Source organism: Electrophorus electricus, chromosome 20 (assembly GCF_013358815.1).
Source record: "Electrophorus electricus isolate fEleEle1 chromosome 20, fEleEle1.pri, whole genome shotgun sequence".
NCBI classification, from domain to species: domain Eukaryota; kingdom Metazoa; phylum Chordata; class Actinopteri; order Gymnotiformes; family Gymnotidae; genus Electrophorus; species Electrophorus electricus.
This window is the reverse complement of record NC_049554.1, coordinates 13,098,338-13,118,844: the sequence shown is the minus strand read 5'-3', so window position 1 is coordinate 13,118,844 and position 20,507 is coordinate 13,098,338. Positions and strand designations below refer to the sequence as shown.

Genomic DNA, 20,507 nt, shown 5'->3' with positions numbered 1-20,507 from the left:
AAAAACAAATCTCATCACCTCTTCACCTCAAGCCCCCAGCAGTCTAAGGCCAGTTAGAACAACTAATAATTGAGCACATATTTCACATAGTTCATGGTGACGTTTACACACTCACACACCTTGTCTCAGAGATCCCTGAAGTTATTTCAATGCTAGTCAGAGAGTGTTGAAGTGTTACCACTGTTACCACTGTTGAGGTGTTATGGAAGCCCAGGTTGCTTTGATAGTGGACTTCAGCTCGTCTGCATTGGCTCTGGTGTCTCTCATCTTCCTCTTGACAAAACCCCATAGAGAATCTATGGGGTTTAGGTCAGGTGAGGTGCTGGCCAATCAAACACAGTGATACTGTGGTTATTAAACTAGCTATTAGTACTTTTGGTAGTGTGGGCAGGTGCCAAGTCCTGCTGGAAAATCCTCATCTCCATAAAGCTTGTCAGCAGAAGGAAGCATGAAGTGTTCTAAAATGTCCTGGTAGACGGCTGCGCTGACATTGGACTTGATATAACACAGTGGACCAACACCAGCAGATGACATGGCTCCCCAAACCATCACTGATTGTGGAAACTTCATGCTAGACCTCAAGCAGCTTGGATTGTGTGCCTCTCCACTCTTCCTCCAGACTCTGGGACCTTGATTTCCAAATGAAATGCAAAATTTACTTTCATCTGAAAACAGGACTTTGGACCACTGAGCTACAGTCCAGTCCTTTGTCTCGTTGTTCCAGGTAAGACGTTTCTGACGTTGTCTCTGGGTCATGATTGGCTTGACACAAGGAAAGCGACAGTTGTGGGCCATGTCCTGGATACGTCTGTGTGTGGTGGCTCTTGAAGGACTGACTCCAGCAGCAATCCACTCCTTGTGAATCTCCCCCAAATTCTTGAATCGCCTTTTCTTGACAATCCTTTCAAGGCTGCGGTTATCCATGTTGCTTGTGCACTTTTTTCTAGCACACTTTTCCCTTCCACTCAACTTTCCACACACACACACACACACACACACACACACACACACAAATCTTATCACCTCTTCACCTCAAGCCCCCAGCAGTTTAAGGCCAGTTAGAACAACTAATAATTGAGCACATATTACACATAGTTCATGGTGATGTTTACACACTCACACACCTTGTCTCAGAGATCCCTGAAGTTAGTCCAATGCTAGTCAGAGAGTGGGCGGAGAGTGCTTTTGGCACGCCAGACATCCTGCTGGCCCGTAACCCTGTGGTTCCGCTCAGTTGCCATGTGATGCGATCGAGCATCAGGGAGCACCTGCACCTCCGCCAGTCAAAGGCGGCGCTCATCGTGTTCTAGCAACCAACAGAAAGAAGCAGAAAGAGTCCTGTAAGCAGGAGGCTGCACACCAGACGCTGCATCCTGCAGGGGAGGAGGTCCAGGGAGAAGGTCCAGTGGAGGAGGTCCAGCGAAGAGACCAGTACTAAGCCATGCTGTCATTGTTCACTCACTCCGACTTGATATCTCTCTCTCTCTTACACTTGCACTCTCTTTGTATACTGTTCTTTCTTTCTCTCTCTCACCCTTATTCTTGCTTTCTCTCACTCTGTCTTTCTAGTTCTCTCTCTCTCTTCCTCTTTCTCTCATTCTCTGGGATCTGGCCAGTGTCATTTCTCCCTCTCTCCTATACCCCGTTTCGCCTCCTCCGCTTTCCGAACAAGCGCGTGACCGGAGTCTCTGGCGTCTGCCTCTTTCAGGGGTTAAACATGAGAGTTCCATGACGTGGGCGGTCCCCCGCATGCCAGGGTGTTGTTTTGTCATGCAGATGAGGCCTGGATGACTCCATTGTCTTAACAGGAGTCAGGTTCATTGTTGAGGCTGTTAGATGTTTGTGTCTGGTGTCACTGGCTTTAGATTACATGCAGCACAAAGGTTTATGAAACTCTCGGTACAGCTGCCACTGTGCAAGTGATTAGGTGCTATGTTTGGATGGATGCATGGGTGTATGTGTGTGTGTGTGTGTGTGTGTGTGTGTGTGTGTGTGGGTGAGGGTGTGTGGAGTTCTGGAACAGTACCGAGGACAGAACACCCCTACTGCTTCTCAAACAGACATGTATTTCTAACCTCTTCACGCATTGTGTACAGTGTTAATGTACTAACATTCGAATTTTCTAATAATGTTAAACATGTACAGCATCTTTCAAAACGGAACACTTTCCACTATATACATTACAAATGACTTTGTGAATGAGGAATTTATTTTCATGTGTGTGAACATGTTGTCCCAGACCCTGACCTGTCACGGTGCCCGACTGTGTGTGTATGTGTGTACACACTACAGGTTCCAAGGCACCCTGGTCCTCATTACCCAGGCCATGATCTGAGCAAAAGCCACCCTAGCCTGGCAGGGGCGGGGCCAGGGCCAGTCCACGCCCCTTCATCCGCTCTGTCTCAGGTATCTGCACCCCAAGCCCCGCCCTACCGCTACTTCAAAGGCTGGGAAGCAGGCGCAGGGGTGAGTGTGTCCACAGCCCAACGACATTCTGTCTGTCTCACTGCACCTGTCTGTCTGTATTTCTGTGTGTGAATGCTTGTCTGTATTATGTCTCCCCATACTGCTTTGCAATATGAACGCGACTGCCCTGGACAGAATTCTCTTTCCTCAAACTTAGCTTCAGGACAAATGAAGAACACGGAACAATATGCATTTTAAAATTAACAACAATACATTTTCTTACAAAGGATCTGTTCTCTGTACCAAGAAGCAGTTCAGTCTCGAGAGGAAAAGTTTTTCTAAAACTTTTTAATTTTGTTAATCTTAAATACTCAACTGTTTTGCATCTTTCTGACTACGCTGGCTGGACTTCTCTCCTGTTCACCGTTTCTCCCTACTGGCTGATCTAATTAGACTCAATATAATATAATACAATATAATACCAATATCACACTCCAGTATCACCACTGAATCAGCCTGTAGCTTGGTGTATGCACCCAGTACTTACCGAACTCTCTCACCTTGAGGAATCTTCAGCTATCTCTGTGGGCACCATCAGAGTGGGTTCTGCAGATGCACATGGGTCCTAAACACACTCCCTTTGGAGTGTGTTTAGGATTCGGTAGCATAAGAAAGTCTTCTCTGAGCTACCTGGTACTGAACCACTTTCCTCAGAGATGGGAGAAATGCATGTATTTTTTGACCAAATTCTTATATTCATTGCGATCATTAGAAAAATATAAATTCATATGTTCAAATTTTCCCATATGACCTCCATCTCATTCACTCTTAAAGGTGTGTGTGTGTGTGTGTGTGTGTGTGTGTGTATGTGTGTGTGTGTGTTTGTTTGTGAAGGGTTGTATGGGGGGGGGGGGGGGGTGTGTGTGTCTTTGTTTAGTGTCTGTAGTGTGTTCTAAATGTAACCCACATAATCCTTTCAGCTGGGTGACTGATGTAGACCAAACTCCATGTTACATATTTGGAATCTTCCAGACATCTTACACACACACACACACACACACACACACACACACACCCACACACACAGACCAGCTCAGTGCCCCATAAGTGGTGCTCCAGCTTTGGATGTATCTGAGGTTGTTTGGTGGCAGAATCTCTCTAACAGCATCTCTTCTCCTTCACTTACACACACACACACACACACACACACACACACACACACACACACACACACACACACACACACACACGCAGTGATATATTCCTTCATATCGTTCCTATATCTTTTACTTCACTGGAATCACTGCAGTCATGTCCTGTAATGACTTGTACACTTGTGTGCTTTAATGATGATAGGGTGCGTGTGCGTGTGCGTGTGCGTGCGTGCGTGCGTGCGCGTGTGTGTGCGCGTTTCTGTCTATCCTCTGTCACGCCTCCGGCTGTGTGTGTTCAGCCCGCCTACGGCCCATCCCAGAGTGCTGGCTCTGCACCCCTCATGTACTCTCCACAGACTCAGCCAGTCAACATGCAGCCTCCCAGTCGGCCGGTAAGAGTAGCTCCTCCCACAGCTTTACAACTGCCAGCGGGAAAAGCCCGACTGATTAGCTGTTATTCACCATACCCACTGTTTCTCCACGTCTCAGAGTCGTCCGCCTTGCAGTAATTAGAGCTGTAAGGTTGTGTCAAAAGTGATAGCTGCAATTATTATAATTATTATGAGCAGAGCTGAACAGCTTGGAGGGGCTTAGAGGGAGGGGGTATCCAATTGCAATTTTTTTTCTGACTGATATTTCATGTTCCGTGATGTAGGTGGCTGTCGTGATTATGTTCTAGAAATTAAGCTTCAGGTGTGTTATTCAGTCAGCGTATCAGACGTCTGCCATAATTACAAATGTCTCTCCTTGTTTTGTGAAAAGAATCAGATAAAATTATGCAGCTTTAGTTCGTGAGTTTGTAAACTGCACTTCTGTAGAGCGAATGCAACTGCTGCTCGAGCAATAAGAAGCTTAGGGAAAAAAGACATTTTAAAAAACTTGTTAGTCAATATACATAAGTTTCTAAACATAATTAAACTAAATATTAAGATTCCAGGTGAGTAACTGCAGTGTACGGTAGTAAGAGATGTAGAGAATTTTAAGAATTGTAAGGTTTCCGAGAAACAGAACGTTTCAGACAGGTCCTTCATCAACTGTGCAAGCTGATTTAGTACTTCTGAATTAGTAGTAGGAGGCAGTTTATATATGAAAAAGTAGATGTCTCTCTCTCTCTATCTGTGTGTGTGTGTGTGTGTGTGTGTATATAATTAATTTATATATATATATATATATATATATATATATATATATATATATATATATATATATATATATATATAAAATTATACACACACACATACACAGGTACATCTCAATAAATTAGAATATAGATTGATTACACACAGAGTGATCTATTTCAAGTGTTTATTTCTTTTAATGTTGATGATTATGGCCTATAGCCAATGAAAACCCAAAACTTAGTATCTCAGAAAATTAGAATATTATATAAGACCAATTAAAAAAATGTAAAGGCTTAGGAAACCTTTGCAAGTGTTTTGTGTTGATTAGCTGATTAGGGTGTGACACCATGAGTCTACAATATTGAACTTTTATTGAACTTTTATTGAACAATATCCTAATTTTCTGAGATACTGACTTTTGGGTTTTCATTGGCTTTAGGCCATAATTATCAACATTTTTAAAGAAATAAATGCTTGAAATAGATCACTCTGTGTGTAATAAATATATATATAATATATGAGTTTCACTTTTTTAATTACTGATATAAACTTTTCAATGATATTCTAATTTATTGAGGTGTGTGTGTGTGTGTGTGTGTGTAATATATATATTATATTAAAATGAGAGAATGAATAGGATTAATAAAATAGAATTATAATGAATAATTATATTAAATTTATTTATTTATTTATTAGTCATTTAGCCCTAATTATAACGAATATTTTTATACATTTTAAAGATTTAAAATCATAATACAGAACACCTGAAATCCCTTTTTTTTGGGCGCGGGGGGGGGGGGGGGTTGTTGTGTTCAGTTCTCTGCAATTTCTGCTGCCCATGTGATCTGCTAGCGCATCTCTGATTGGGTATTGGGTGTTCGGCAGTAATGATGCAGTGTATCAGGCAATGGGGACATGTCTGTGTGGCCTGCATTCAGCTGTGTGCCCCCAGGCTGCCTGCCCTTAATGCTGACAGACGCACACTTCACACAGTCATTAGTCCCATGCTGACACCTACTAGGAGATCCGCCTGCTCTTCTGTGTGCACGTGTGTGCACGTGTGTGCGCGTGTGCGTGTGCGTGTGTGTGTGTGTATGTAAATGCCAAGTTAATGCTGTCTCCAGTGTTGCTATAATAATAATCTGAGTGCTGTCTCTCTCTCTCTCTCTCCCTCTCTCTCTCTCTCTCTCTCTCTCTCTCTCTCTCTCCATCAGTTTGTGACGGCGTCCCGACCTGCCCACCACCAGGTACCGTGTTCCCTGTGGGAGTGGGATAGTGGGGCAGTAGGAGACACCTAGTTTATCACTCACCGGTCATGGCAGCGCCGGTCAGCAGGGATGTAGGCGCGTGATGCGTGATGCGCATCTCTGCTCCCATGCTTCTGGTCACTTGGGTGACATTAGCACCTGTTCAGACTCCAGAATGGAGAGTGACATCATCACGGCCTGTAGTTACAGCTGGTGTGTTACGCTGTTATGGCTTGTGTTTTACAGTGGCCTGTGGTACATTTTGCCCAGCATAGGAGTGGAGTGGATTTTTATGGACGGTGTTTGGGTGGGAAGTTTTTATTTATTTATTTACTCTCACCCTGATTTATTATTTATCATTATAATTTTTATTACTCTTAATATTATTGCTGTTATCTGTTCAGGGTGTACAATCTTGGAACATGCTGCTGTCAATAGCTACCTGTCTGCCATATTTGTCCATTATGGTATGACAGCGGAGAGACAGACACACACACACACACACACACAAAAAATTTTAAATGCAAATAAACCATCTTCATCATTTCACAATACTATAGTAAAATATTTAGCCGAGGCTTCAGTATTTCTGAGCTGGTGTTTTCTTAAGTTGTGGCGTAAGGGAGAGTTCATTCAGGAAGACATAGGGCTTCCTGCCCCGCCGTTCTGTCTTCCACTTTGTCTTCTGATTCACAGTTCTACACCCCTTTCTTCTGCCTGGTTATCTCATGAGAGGCCGCACATGATGCACGGAGCTTTTCCGCTTCCATTTGAAACATTTTCAACCCAAGCGTCTGCGGCAGGAAGAACAAGTGGAATGCTCAGAGCCCACAGAGACCCTGTCCTACCGTAGGCCATAAAATAGCATTTTGAACAGAGTCCACGTTTGAATGCACCCTTACAGTTAGTACGTTATAAGCAGTGCCTTACAGCGTAGCAGGCCGTGCCTTACAGTGTTCTTTACAGCTGTGCAGTGCCCATGCGTGTGGCCATGTGGCACCGTGCCCGGGACCCCAGAAAACCCCTGGATCACTGATACCTTGGAGCTACTTGAGGGTGTCCAGTATTCACAGGCTGTAATACTGTCACACAGAAGTGTCTGTGTGTGTGTGTGTCTGTGTGTGTGTGTGTGTGTGTGGAACAACGGGGCATTCTCATACAGCAGAAGGGCAGGCAGGGCTGTGGGGGTTCTCACAGAGGAAGCTCAAGAAATTTCCTTCATCCCACTCGAACCTCAGCACATCAGACACTTTCACAGCTACTCTGTGTTTCAGATACATACACACACACACACACACACACACACTCACGAACACACGCACGCACGTACAGACACACACACAAACGCGAATACGGCCATTCTTCTGCTCCTGTCAGAAACACACACACATGCATGCTCATGCAAAAACACACACACACGCGCACAGGCTCTCCCTGTCGGACAATTCCAGTGTGCTGTTTGGGATTGTCAGTGAGCAGTGCAAATGTAGCTGTCTCCAGCCATGGCTCCACCCATCCCCACAGTGCTGGAGGCTTCCACATCTCCGTAGTGTAGCATAACGGTGAGGTCAGTGTGAGGTCACACACTCCACCAGCTGCCCTCCTCTCCTCCAGATCACTCCTTTTACGCGCATTTCAGGAAGGCGGCGGCTGCCTCTCCCACCCGCTGCGGGAGTGCTGCTGGAGTGTTTCCTGAGCTGCTGCTCTGTCCAGACACGACAGACACCCTGACAGCACCAGCAGCCTGCAGGTCTCTAGAAACAAAAATGCAGAGGAGAGAGAGAGGGATCACTGTGTTAGTACAGGGCTCTCTCTCGCTCTCTCTCTCTCTCTCTCTCGCGCTCGCTCTCTCTCCCTCCCTCCCGCTCTCTCTCTCTTGCTCTCTGTCTCTCTCTCTCCTACTCTCGCTCTCTCGCTCTTGTGCTCTCCCTCTGTCTCTCCCTCACTCTCTCTCTGTCTCTCTCTCTCTCTCTCTGATATATATATCTACACACACACATATACATGCACACGCACACACCCCTGCCCCCCAATCTCACATATCCACACGGTGAACAATCAGAAAATTACTTTCCAGCTCGGTGCCCTCTCCAGTTGGCATATATGACTCATGGCTAAATAAATCACCAGATCCCCCTACACATGTGCACACGCACGCACACACACACACACACACACACACACTCTTCGTCAGGCTGCAGAGTGGTCTTTCAATCCTGGCTGTGCTTTCTATTCCATTGGTACATAAAGGCTCATCAGTGGCCACACACACACACACACACACACACACACACACACACATACACACACACACACACACAATCATTTTCACACTCAGACACAGAGAGGCTGGAAACCTCCCAAAACGTTTGAAGTGTCTTTATTCCAGTCTAAGTAGCTGGGAGCCCTCAGGTTACTGGGGTCCTTTCACACCTCTCTCTGTCTTGAGCTGAAGTGGGAGTTGGGGGTTATCTGGGTGGAGGGGCAGTAGGGTATAGTTGTGGGTGGGGGCCATGGTGTTTGAAACATGCACCATAACACGCCGTTCACCATTATATGTGGAAGAGGCCTGTTTTTTCTAACTCCCGTGGTGTGGAAGTGGACGACTTTGAAACTACGCTCGCCTCCACCCACACGCACCGCCACCGAACCTCAGAGCCCGGCTACCACAGTGCTGCGTTGGACAGCGTTACGAAATTCCGAAAAACATGTGATGTGTATCTGGACTGACGTGTGTGCTGGTTAAAACCCCACACCTGGGTGAGGGGTGGTGTAGGCAGCATTAATGAACCCCTCCATGTTCCTACTATTAACACACCAGCCAGGACGGTGAAGCTAAAGGTGGAGCTCTTTCTGGAATAAACTCATGCAGACTGCTCAGACACATACACATTTAGTTAGAGTTGGAAGCTGAACCAATGACCTGGGTGTGTTGGGTGTGTGTGTGTGTTGAATGTCCACTAATTTTTATCATGCTGGCTTTTCTCTTCCCTGCTTCCATACTGAAGGGAGGATTCAGACCCATTCAGGTAAACACCCCCCCCATGTGCATGGCATGATCTTTAACCCCTAACCCTTTCACCTATACCATCAGCCACCCAGTGGACTTGTTTATGGTTTGAACTGCCCTGTTCTGTGTGTGGCTGGTTCAGTCTGCTCTTGGATATAGAGATAGACTTGCGTAGCTTGTTCACACCTCTAGATGTAACTGCAAATGCCCAATTTGTGCTCCCTGAGTCACCCTTTCTCGATGCTCCAGCATGGCGGAATGCGTCAGTGTTGTGTCGTAAAACGCCCATCCGGAATCCTTCTGAAACCGGAGTCCCAGCCACCCGCCAGCTTGGCGCAGCCCCGCGTCTCCGCCGAGGATGGTGTTCCCGCTTTAGCCGGCACACGATTACAGCCCTCCGTCACGGCACCGACGTGCGGAGGCCGTGCGTGCTGCCGAGGGCCTGCGTGAATCCCGTCCGTGTAGCATGCCCCGAAAAACGCATCGCGCTCGTGTACCACGAGTAAAGAGATGCCACACTGTGCTTTAGCGCTGACGCCAAAGTCACCACGTCTCCCCACGTCTGACGCCGAGAGGTGTTTTGACGGGGTGGAAGCTTATTGTGCTTCCTGTGTTGACCTGCGGTTTGGAGAACTGTAGAGGAGGAAAGAGGTTTGCTTTGATTAGAACTTTTTTTTTGTACTGTACATGAGCAACAGGTTAGAACATATAGAATATATAAGAGAGAGAGAGAGCGAGCGAGCGTGGTGTTTCTCCTCCAGTATTCATGCGCTATTCTCCTCGTGAAGAAAGCTTTGTTTGAGAGCTATGACACAGTCCTACCCCTCTACCCATAATACCACTGCATTCAAAAGTGTCTGTGTGTCTGTGTCTGTGTCTGTGTGTCTGTGTCTGTCTGTGTGCTTAAAAGGGAAATGATTCACCAGATGCATATGAATAAGGTTTCCCCTATCCACCCATATAAATGCTGGCACTTAATAAGAACTACATTACCCAGAGTCCTGCTTTTAACAGCCTCACTTCTCCCCCCCACCCCCTTATCCCGCAGTTTCTCCACAGGACTCAGATGCAGGCGGTCCGGCCCTCCCTGGCCGCCAGCAGCCCGTCATTGCGGGCCGGCTCTCAGGCGGCAGCGGCGGCGGCAGCCGTGTACTCATCTAGTCAGCACATCATGATGACTGTGAGCCCAGTACCGTTCCCCTCGCCCCAGACGGCCCAATACTACATCCCCCAGGTACACACAAAAAAAAAAAAAAACCCGAACCAAAAGAATGCCCTCCCTTCCTGTGGTGTTGGTCCTGACCCTCTCTCTCGCTGCTCTGCCCCCAGTACCGACCCAGCGCGCCCTATGTCGGGCCCCCTCAGCAATATTCTGTACCACCCCCTGCCTCCGGAAACTTCTACCCCGGCCCCGGCCCCGGGGAATATCCTGCCCCTTACGGTCAGTACACACTTGTATGCTTCGGAGTCGCGAGTACTACAGAGTAAATTCTGCTGTCTGAGCCTATCGCTCCCACACAAGTGTGTTTAGTTACTGGCAGTTATTTTCTGTTCTGCTCGTCTGATTACCAGCTGAGCTCTGACCACGTTCCAGAACCTTCCTCTCAGTTGCTGTTTTAATCAGTGACTCATATGAATTGGATCACACTGACTGCATTTTCTCCCACCCTCTTTCTCTCTCTCTCTCTCTCTTTCCCTCTCTCCTTCGATTTCTTTCTCTCTCTCTCTCTCTCTCTCTCTCTCTCTCCTTCGATTTCTTTCTCTCTCTCTCTCCTTCGATTTCTTTCTCTCTCTCTCTCTCTCTCTCTCTCTTTCTCTCTCTCTCTCTCTCAGCTGCAGGGCCAGCCTATTTCTCAGGCCAGACAGTGTATCCTTCCTCTACCCCCATCATAGTGCCTACAGCACCTCAACTTCCTCCACCTACCAAGCGTGAGAAGAAGCCAGTGAGTGAAACACACATACAGCACACTAGAGACTGAACCATACCCTGCTTTTCTCACACACACACACACACACACACACACACACACACACACACACACACACACACACACACACACACACACACTCATGCACATTTAATGGACAAATGGAAAACTGCTGTGTCATCACCACCATTGCCAAGGGCTCTCCCTGTTTCAGCACCCACCCAGCAGATCAGATGAGTAGCAGAACGTCTGGAGTTAATATGCTCCTCAAACACGCTCCTCAAACACACAGCTACAAGCCATACTTCATATTCTCTTGAAAGTTGTCATACATTAGTCATGGTTGGTCTTCTTAATGTGGCTGTGTGTGTGTGTGTGTGTGTGTGTGTGTGTGTGTGTGTGTGTGTGTGTGTGTGTGTGTGTGTGTGTGTGTGAGTGTGTGTATGTGTATGTGTATGTGTATGTGTATGTGTGTGTGTGTGTGTGTGTGTGTGTGTGTGTGTGTGTGTGAGTGTGGGGGTCTTTGTGATAGTTCCTCTCTACCCCAGGCTGTCTAGGTTCAGCTTCCCTCCACCATGGTGTCCCCTCTTATGGCACCAGCCAAACACCTGTGTTGGGTTTTACATCTGGACTTTGGTTTGGTTCTGATTTCATGGTACTGGCTCTGAGTTTGTGTACCCAGCAAACGGATCTCTGGCGTGTGGGTGTGCAGGGTCATACACAGGCACAGACTAGTCCAGTGACGTGTCAGGAAGAGAATCATGTAGACAGGAAGTGCAGGGTGCAGACAGGAAGGTCATTCTGCCATTTCACTTACCCCCACCACACCCACACCTCCTGTGCTCAATGTTTCCTCACACGAGCAGATCCGCATCCGGGACCCCAACCAGGGCGGGAAGGACATCACAGAGGAGATCATGTCTGGGAGCGGACATGCCACACCCCCTGTGGGCTGTCCCTCGAGCACCCCCACGCCCCCTCAGGTGGGAAGAACACCTCTAACCATGCTTGCACCTCTTTGTCTTCCTGCTTCTCTTGTTCGGTTTAGTTTTAGACTCAAGTTAACTCGAATTTTCCAAACTAAAATAAAAAACTGATAATGACAAAATATCAAAGATGTAATGACAGTATGGAAATAAATAACAAAAAGTAGTAGTAATGATAATAATAATAATAATAATAATAATGAAAGATTGTTTATTAAAAAACATTCAATTATTTTCTCTTCTGCTATACTGATGGATTGTGTTCTGTTAAGCTTTCGTCCACAGAGTACAGCCAACGGACATCAACCTGAGCATTGGTGCACACACAGAATTGCCTGCCAGTGTACGTCTGGGTGATGTGTGATACTCTTAACATTTCCTGCTGTGTGTCCATAGCAACGGAGTGCCAGTCAAACTCCAGAGCAGTCAGCGTACAGCGCGGATCCACCCTACAGACTTAGCCCGGGGGCGGCAGATTGCAAGCCCACTGCAGGTATGTCACGCCCTTCATTTTTCAGCCCTGGAGCACTGATTTGGAGCACTGATCACTGGTCCCTTGTCCTGGAGATCTGAACAGTTGAACAGTGTTCCCTGCATATCAACTGGTTAGCTAGATCAGATGTCGGATCAGGTGGCGGAACTTGATGGGCTGGAATGTGGATCTGCAAAATTACTGGGTTATCACATAAATGTGATAATTTACCTTTTGTCTTTGATGTTCCTATTTGTTTTGGTCTTAGAGGACAAGCCCAGAGCAGTTTCTGGGCCCCATAAGTCATCATCATCATCATCTGGACTCAGGCCTCCACAGCCCTGCACAAACCAAAAGGACACTCCGAGTCTCCCTTTATTGAACTCTCCTTCTTTCCCGGACCCGGAGGTGTCTGGAGCGCCCTCTAGTGCCCCTCTTCCACTCGGCAGCTGCAAGCCCACCGCTGCAGGAGAGCCAGAAGAGATTCAGTCCTGTGCGGTCCTTGCCCGGTGCCCGCCGGCCCTCCCAGATGACCCTCTTCCGGGGTCTTGCCCCAGTCCGCCAGCCTCCCCTTCTCCTCCCCTCAAAGTGGTCAACGGTTTGGCCGAGTCGCCGGCGCCCTCTCCTGGCCATGACCAGGAGCTCCGCCTTCAGGAGACCCCCACTCCGCCTTTGCCCCAGCTGACCCTGAGCTCCCTCCTCACAGAGGAGCCTCGAACGCCGCCACCGCCGCCCCCTACCGACGAGATCCCAGAGGAGCGGCCCGCATCGCCGCCCGCCACCCCGAACACCTCGCTACCCTCCGCGGCCGCGCTAGCGTCCCCTCCTGGCCTGGCTGTGGTACTTCCGCCTCTTGCCAGCGAGACCAATGAAGCCAGCAAGACCTCAGACAATCACAGTGTCCACCTGAGAGCAGAAACCGCATCACAGGGCTCTGGCCGCGCTTCTGACGCACAAGCTCATTCCCGAAAGATACCGCCAGCAGGTACCATTCACTGTGCCTTCAGTTTGTGTCGTGACCACCCGGGTTGGAAGTCTTTGCGCGATACACGCGTCAGAAATGTAGACAGCCTGAGGACTTGACATGGACTGCTCTTTTGTTTTTGTCTGTGACAGTTCAAGCTGTTTCTGCTACACCAAAGGGCTTCAAGAGACCAAATGAAGGGAGCGTGACTCTAGAACCTTCGCAGGAGGAGAAGGAGGTGTGTGTGAGTGTGTGTGGGGGGTTTCTTGGTGTGCGTAGGCATGTGCCCCTGCTCCTCACCAGATTAAACCCGTCGCTGTGACACCAACAGTCTCGGTAGGGGGACGGCTGTCCCCTCTAGTCTGTCCCTCGATGCCTGAAGCATGCCATGTGAACGCCTGCTTGTTCCCCTCCTCACCCATCTAGGAGGCACCAAGCAGGGACGGCTCCGCCCGGGAGGTCTCTCGGTCGGCCTCGGAAGCCAGAAACGGCCCCTCCCCGGCTCCAGCGCTCCTGGAGAAGCCTTCCGTTCCGGCCGAGAATGGGGAGACGGCGTCGGACCTGCTACGGAACGGAGACGAGCCGGAACGCCCAGAGGGCGGGGTCACTCCCGGGGAGAGGAGGGGCTCTACTGCATCCCCACCCCCTCTGTTACTCGTTTCCGATGGTAAGAACAAAACGGGATCAGGAATTAACAATTTTCCTATATCTTTGTAATACTAATATCATTATGCAATAGAGCTCTATAAAAAAAAAATTTACATTTTGAGAGCTTTGGATGAGTGAATGTGCATGTAGGAATTCATAAATTCATTTAAAATCATTTTTGGTTCAAATGTTGCATGATAATATTATATCATATGGCATTTTGGAATCTCAGTATTTAGCGGAATAACGGCAGCTTGGCTCTAACTCCCTTTTCTCAGTCACAGTGGCTACACTGTGCAGTGTTGCAATGCCTCCCTCTCACTGGTCTGTTGTACTGTCTCTCAGCGCTTCTGCAGACCAATGGCAAAAGGCAGTATGACCGAGACTTCCTGCTGGGCTTCCAGTTTACGCCGGCCTGTGTGCAGAAGCCCGAGGGCCTGCCCCAGATCAGCGACGTGGTTCTGGACAAGGTGCGCCTCTGCTCCCCTGCACTGGGGGCCTCGCTCACACCGACCTCACACTTAGCACAAGGCGCAAAAACGTTCAGAAGCGTGCAGCTCAAGTGTACGGACAAAAACTCCCTTTTAGCAGCGTTCCCAGAGGGTTGAGCGCAAACGTCTGGATGCGGGAGACATGCCTTGCGCTTCTCGCCGGAGGAGAAAAGAGAAGCCTACAGCGAACATGCTTCACGTGCGTGTCCAGCTGACATGCTCCATGTCGTCCTGTTTCCATTAAAATTGCATTATGCCTATGTCACGCTTGGCAGCAGAACAGCCAGGGGGGGGTAAACGCCCTGCCCACCATCCGACGCGTTACTCCAGAGCCTGCTCCAACCAGGGCTTGCTCCACCCGGGGCCACGGTCCCTCACCTGGCTGACTCCGTAGGCCGGCCCAGGCGTCAGGCCACGTGCATGCTGGTCCCCGTCCGGATCTGCCCCGAGTGCCTAAGTCACAGGGCTGTGATTGGTTAAGCACGTTGTTTATGGGAAAGGCGGCATATGGAGTGGGTCTATGTGGGGGGTTGCACATTCTCCCACTGCCACAGGGTGGAGGAGGACGTTCTGCTTATGGAAATTCTAGCACTGATCTGAAATCAGAATGACGGTTATGGTTAGAGCTGTTGTGGGAGGGTTCGGTCTTGGTGAAAGAATGCAGGCTCTGTTCAGAGAGGGAAAGCTGGGGGGAGGGGCTGCATCTCCATTCATCCAGGAGGCTTCGGAGTGGCTGGAACTCGCTGCGCCCCCTGCTGATGGAGTAATGGTGTTGCACGGTGCCGTTTCAGATCAACCAAACCAAGGTGCCAACGAGAGCCGCGGACTCACGGCTCATCTCCAGGGGGCCGGACTTCACGCCGGCATTCGCTGATTTTACAAGGCAGATACCAGGAGGACGGGGTACAGCGGTAAGTGATGAGAACAGGCTCTCTCTCACACACAAACACACACACACACACACACACACACAGTTATCTCCAACCCAAGCACTTATTTATACACCCTTGCTCTTATGTGTAGAGCATACACACACATTTCATTTTTAGGACACACACAAACACATGTATAGAAGACATGTCATGACACCCTAAAAACTCCAGTTTGCGGCCCCCAAGCTAAAACTAGCGTCACATCGGCAACAATTCACAAGCAACGATACTGAAACCTTTCAGGCCGTTTGTGAGCTGCACCTGTTTGTTGCCTGGGTAACGCTGCCCTTTCCCGCTTCAAGCTCCTCTGTTTGAGTAACCGTCGCCCCCCGCCCCGGAAGATAATCACCAACGTCTCCGTTAACGACGACGTGCAGCTGAAGAAGGCGGAAAATGCCTGGAAGCCTGGCGGGAAGAGGGAGGGACTCGCCGAGGACCCTGACACCCAGAAGACGCAGGTACTACCCAGCAGGGTTCCGACCGGCCGCGCCGAGAGTCTGCCCAGGAACCCACGAGAAACGGGAGCGCATGCAGACTTCCTCTCCATCCGCACCGTCTCTGATTTTACTCTCCAACCGAAATGATTTGCACTCAAACGATTTGGGAAGTCTTTGTTTATCCTCCGGATGTTGTCTGTTGACACATCTGTTGTTGTTTTTGTTGTTGTGGTGGTGGTTCTTGCGGCGGGTCGTCAGGAGCTCTTCCGGAAGGTGCGCAGCATCCTGAACAAACTCACGCCACAGATGTTCACACAACTGATGAAACAGGTGGCAGAGCTGACTGTGGACACAGAGGAGCGCCTCAAGGGCGTCATCGACCTGGTGTTCGAGAAGGCCATCGACGAGCCCAGCTTCTGCCTGGCCTACGCCAACATGTGCCACTGCCTGGCTACGGTATGCTAGCCCCGGCCGTACCCGCATTCGCCCCGCCCACGGCCTCCATTCTACACCCTGCCAGCCGGAAGCAAGTATTCCTTGCCGTACTGATTTTTATCTTCCTTGCCTGTTTTTGCAGCTGAAGGTGCCCATGGCGGATAAGCCCAGCACCACGGTGAACTTCCGGAAGCTTCTGCTGAACCGCTGCCAGAAGGAGTTTGAGAGAGACAAAATGGACGACGCTGCGTTTGAGAGGAAGCAGAAGGAGCTTGATTCTGCGGCATCAGTAGGAATTGTTTAGAAAATTCTCAACCCCGCACTCCTGTACTACCTCAGATTAGTGCTGCAATGTTAACTTACTATGGTATCGTTTCTTTAACATTACTACACCCCCACCCCACCCCACAGGGCAGCGAGCGGGAGCGTCTACAGGAGGAGCTGGAGGAGCAGAAGGATCGTGCTCGCCGACGCTCCACCGGCAACATCAAGTTCATCGGCGAGCTCTTCAAGCTGCGCATGCTGACGGAGCCCATCATGCACGACTGTGTGGTCAAGCTTCTGAAACACCATGAGGACGAGAGCCTAGAGTGTCTGTGCCGGCTCCTCACCACCATCGGCAAGGACCTGGACTTCGAGAAGGCCAAGGTCACACATACAGACACACACACACACACACACATGCGCACGGTAGGCTCTAACAGCAGTTCTTGAGCCACAATGAAGGCCATAAAAGGTCGACAGTGGTTTACCTTCCTGTTCTTGAATCATCAGCCATCTTTGTTCCTTGGCCTCATGAAGGTCCATGGTGATATTACAGAGCTATTCATGAACCGAGCGTTCATGAACCGAGCTCCGTGTGTGTGTATGACGTCCAGCGTAAGGGGTCCAGGAGGCCACAGCAGAGCTCTGCGCAACCTACCCCCACCCTGATCCACACGGAGGAGGGTGCGATGGCAGTTCTCCTACCAATCCACTCCCTTTCCTCCACCTGCCCCGCCCCAGTTCGGTTGGCCCTGTGTTTATATAATGTTTCCTTATAGGCATTTATCCAGGAGGGTTCTGGACTTTAACAGGGTTAACGTGGGTCCCACAGGCCGTGACGGCATCTACAGCACCACCCACCCACACCAAGATCAATATGACACACACAAGCCAGGGGATTGTGGCTTTTTGTTTAAAAATGTTGTAACAAAACCTGTGTGTGTGTGTGTGTGTGTGTGTGTGTGTGTGTGTGTGTGTGAGAGCGATGTCTGATCATCTCCTGCTGTGTGTGTGTCCCAATAGCCTCGCATGGACCAGTACTTCAACCAGATGGAGAAAATCGTCAAAGAGCGCAAGACATCGTCTCGTATTCGCTTCCTTCTTCAGGACGTGATTGACCTGAGATTGGTGTGTGTGTGTGTGTGTGTGTGTGTGTGGTGCAAAAGAACAACAACAAAAAAACTACTTCACTGCACAACACACTGTTCTGGGTATCTCATATAGACTAAAGCCGGACTTTGTGTCTACCTGACCTGTGTGTGTGTGTGTGTGTGTGTGTGTGTGTACCTGCAGCACAATTGGGTGTCACGCAGGGCTGACCAGGGGCCCAAGACCATCGAGCAGATCCACGAGCAGGCTAAACTTGAGGAGCAGGAGGAGCAGAGGAAGGTGCACCAGCAGCTGCTCTCCAAGGACAACAAGAGGAGGCCAGGTGAGCATGCGTGCCGGCCCCGCCCAGCTGCTCCTGCTACGGCAACACACCGGGGCCAAAAAACATAAAACCGCCCCAGCTCAGCTCCCCTGAGTGACGGAGGGGTAAACACAGCGGACACGTCCAGGTCTGTGGGCAGTGGCGTCTAGCGTGCACTGTCGTGGTGTTTACAGAGCGGCGGGACCCGCATGGCGCGAGGGACGAGACATGGAACACCGTACCCGTGACCAACAACCGCCGTGCCATTGACCCCACCAAGATCCCCAAGATCTCAAAGGTGCGTCCGGCCGAAGCTTCCAGCCCTCTCCCACGCGCACGTGTGTGCGTGAGCTTCCAGCCCTCTCCCGCGCGCGCATGTGTGCGTGAGCTTCCAGCCCTCTCCCGCGCGCGCATGTGTGCGTGAGCTTTCAGCCCTCTCCCACGCGTGCGTGCGTGTGTGTACGTGAGCTTCCAGCCCTCTCCCGCGCGTGTGTGCGTGAGCTTCCAGCCCTCTCCCGCGCGTGCGTGTGCGTGAGCTTCCAGCCCTCTCCCGCGCGTGCGTGTGCGTGAGCTTCCAGCCCTCTCCTGCGCATGCGTGAGCTTTCAGCCCTCTCCCACGCGTGCGTGCGTGTGTGTGCGTGAGCTTCCAGCCCTCTCCCGTGCGCGCGTGAGCTTCCAGCCCTCTCCCACGCGTGCGTGCGTGTGTGAGCTTCCAGCCCTCTCCCGCGCATGCGTGTGTGTGCGTGAGCTTCCAGCCCTCTCCCGCGCATGCGTGTGTGTGCGTGAGCTTCCAGCCCTCCCCCGCGCGCGCGTGTGCGTGAGCTTCCAGCCCTCTCCCGCGCATGCGTGAGCTTTCAGCCCTCTCCCACGCGTACGTGCGTGAGCTTCCAGCCCTCTCCCGCGCATGCGTGTGCGTGAGCTTCCAGCCCTCCCGCGCGCGCGTGAACTTTCAGCCCTCTCCCACGCGTGCGTGCGTGTGTGTGCGTGAGCTTCCAGCCCTCTCCCGCGCATGCGTGTGTGTGCGTGAGCTTCCAGCCCTCTCCCGCGCATGCGTGTGTGTGCGTGAGCTTCCAGCCCTCTCCCGCGCGTGTGTGTGCGTGAGCTTCCAGCCCTCTCCCGCGCACGCGTGTGTGCATGAGCTTCCAGCCCTCTCCCGCGCATGCGTGTGTGTGCGTGAGCTTCTAGCCCTCTCCCGCGCGTGTGTGTGCGTGAGCTTCCAGCCCTCTCCCGCGCGCGCGTGTGTGCGTGAGCTTCCAGCCCTCTCCCGCGCGCGCGTGAGCTTCCAGCCCTCTCCCACGCGTGCGTGCATGAGCTTCCAGCCCTCTCCCGCGCGTGTGTGTGTGAGCTTCCAGCCCTCTCCCGCGCATGCGTGTGCGTGAGCTTCCAGCCCTCTCCCGCGCGTGCGTGTGCGTGAGCTTCCAGCCCTCTCCCGCGCGTGCGTGTGCGTGAGCTTCCAGCCCTCTCCCGCGCATGCTTGAACTTCCAGGCCTCTCCCGCGCGCGCGTGCGTGAGCTTCCAGCCCTCTCCCGCGCGCGCGTGTGCGTGAGCTTCCAGCCCTCTCCCGCGCATGCGTGAGCTTTCAGCCCTCTCCCACGCGTGCGTGCGTGCGTGTGCGTGAGCTTCCAGCCCTCTCCCGCACGTGCGTGTGCGTGAGCTTCCAGCCCTCTCCCGCGCATGCGTGTGCGTGAGCTTCCAGCCCTCTCCCGCGCGTGTGTGCGTGAGCTTCCAGCCCTCTCCCGCGCATGCGTGTGTGTGCGTGAGCTTCCAGCCCTCTCCCGCGCCAGCTTCCGTTCGAGGAGCCCTGTCGGGCGTTTAAGCCTGATTCGTTTGTGACCAGGAGCATACCGCCACCTGCTGGTCTAACTTACTTCAGGTCCCTTGGGTTGATTGGGCTTCTTGAAGGAGAACACAGAAGTTAATTCACAGACGTTACTCACACCGCCTCTCTCTCTCTCTCTCTCTCTCTCTCTCTCTCTCTCTCTCTCTCTCTGTCTGTCTGTCTGTTTTTATAATCTCTCAGCCACAGTTAGATGAGAAGATCCAGTTGGGGCCAAGGGCCCAACTCAACTGGGTGAAGGGTAGCAGTGGAGGAGCCAAGGCTAGTGATCCTGGTGAGGATACACACACACATACACGCGCATGGGATGCTGATTAGGGTGAAACAGTGAAACACCATTTGCTCATATATATGATACAGTTGCACATAAACCCAGCACTTAACTGTGCTTGATTGTGTGTCTGTGTGTGTGTCTGTGTGTATAAAATTTTCAGTGTTGTCATTGTAACAGGAAGAGCAGATATTTAACATTTTAGCAATGATTTTGTCAGTATAATTGGCATCAAATTCTGCCTGTATACAGTTCTACCAGTAACCCCTAAACCGTGGCGCTCCAGTGGGGCAGGTCATCCAGTCTTTCTGACCTGCTGTTTGATTGGCTGGTGTTTTGAATCGCTTCACTTTCTAAACTGACTGACAGATTGTTTGACATGCGCCTCACACTGGTGTCCCACCATTAGAACAGATCTGCTTAGTGGATGGGAGTTCGATGTTAATTGTTAGACTCCCACTGGCGGTGAGACCTTTGCCCGGAACAGTTTACA

General features: G+C 50.7%; 1 protein-coding gene across 8 annotated transcripts in view; it reads left to right on the top strand.

Annotated features, from left to right (window-relative positions):
* The window catches only part of eif4g3a (eukaryotic translation initiation factor 4 gamma, 3a), a 43,502-nt gene that overhangs the window by 10,965 nt on the left and 12,030 nt on the right, over nt 1-20,507 (top strand). For 5 of the 8 annotated variants that reach the window (XM_035520194.1, XM_035520201.1, XM_035520200.1 and 2 more), the window contains 22 exons: nt 2,293-2,466; nt 3,860-3,952; nt 5,896-5,928; nt 8,937-8,957; nt 9,987-10,172; nt 10,268-10,379; nt 10,772-10,881; nt 11,733-11,849; nt 12,249-12,345; nt 12,593-13,309; nt 13,441-13,526; nt 13,715-13,955; nt 14,282-14,406; nt 15,219-15,338; nt 15,662-15,817; nt 16,055-16,252; nt 16,374-16,520; nt 16,643-16,879; nt 17,519-17,623; nt 17,789-17,927; nt 18,101-18,204; nt 19,927-20,017. In XM_035520194.1, coding sequence (XP_035376087.1) covers nt 2,293-2,466; nt 3,860-3,952; nt 5,896-5,928; nt 8,937-8,957; nt 9,987-10,172; nt 10,268-10,379; nt 10,772-10,881; nt 11,733-11,849; nt 12,249-12,345; nt 12,593-13,309; nt 13,441-13,526; nt 13,715-13,955; nt 14,282-14,406; nt 15,219-15,338; nt 15,662-15,817; nt 16,055-16,252; nt 16,374-16,520; nt 16,643-16,879; nt 17,519-17,623; nt 17,789-17,927; nt 18,101-18,204; nt 19,927-20,017 — 3,409 coding nt within the window. The remainder of the gene's footprint in view (nt 1-2,292; nt 2,467-3,859; nt 3,953-5,895; nt 5,929-8,936; nt 8,958-9,986; nt 10,173-10,267; nt 10,380-10,771; nt 10,882-11,732; nt 11,850-12,248; nt 12,346-12,592; nt 13,310-13,440; nt 13,527-13,714; nt 13,956-14,281; nt 14,407-15,218; nt 15,339-15,661; nt 15,818-16,054; nt 16,253-16,373; nt 16,521-16,642; nt 16,880-17,518; nt 17,624-17,788; nt 17,928-18,100; nt 18,205-19,926; nt 20,018-20,507) is intronic. The other 3 variants (XM_035520195.1, XM_035520197.1, XM_035520196.1) reach the window with 3 other exon arrangements.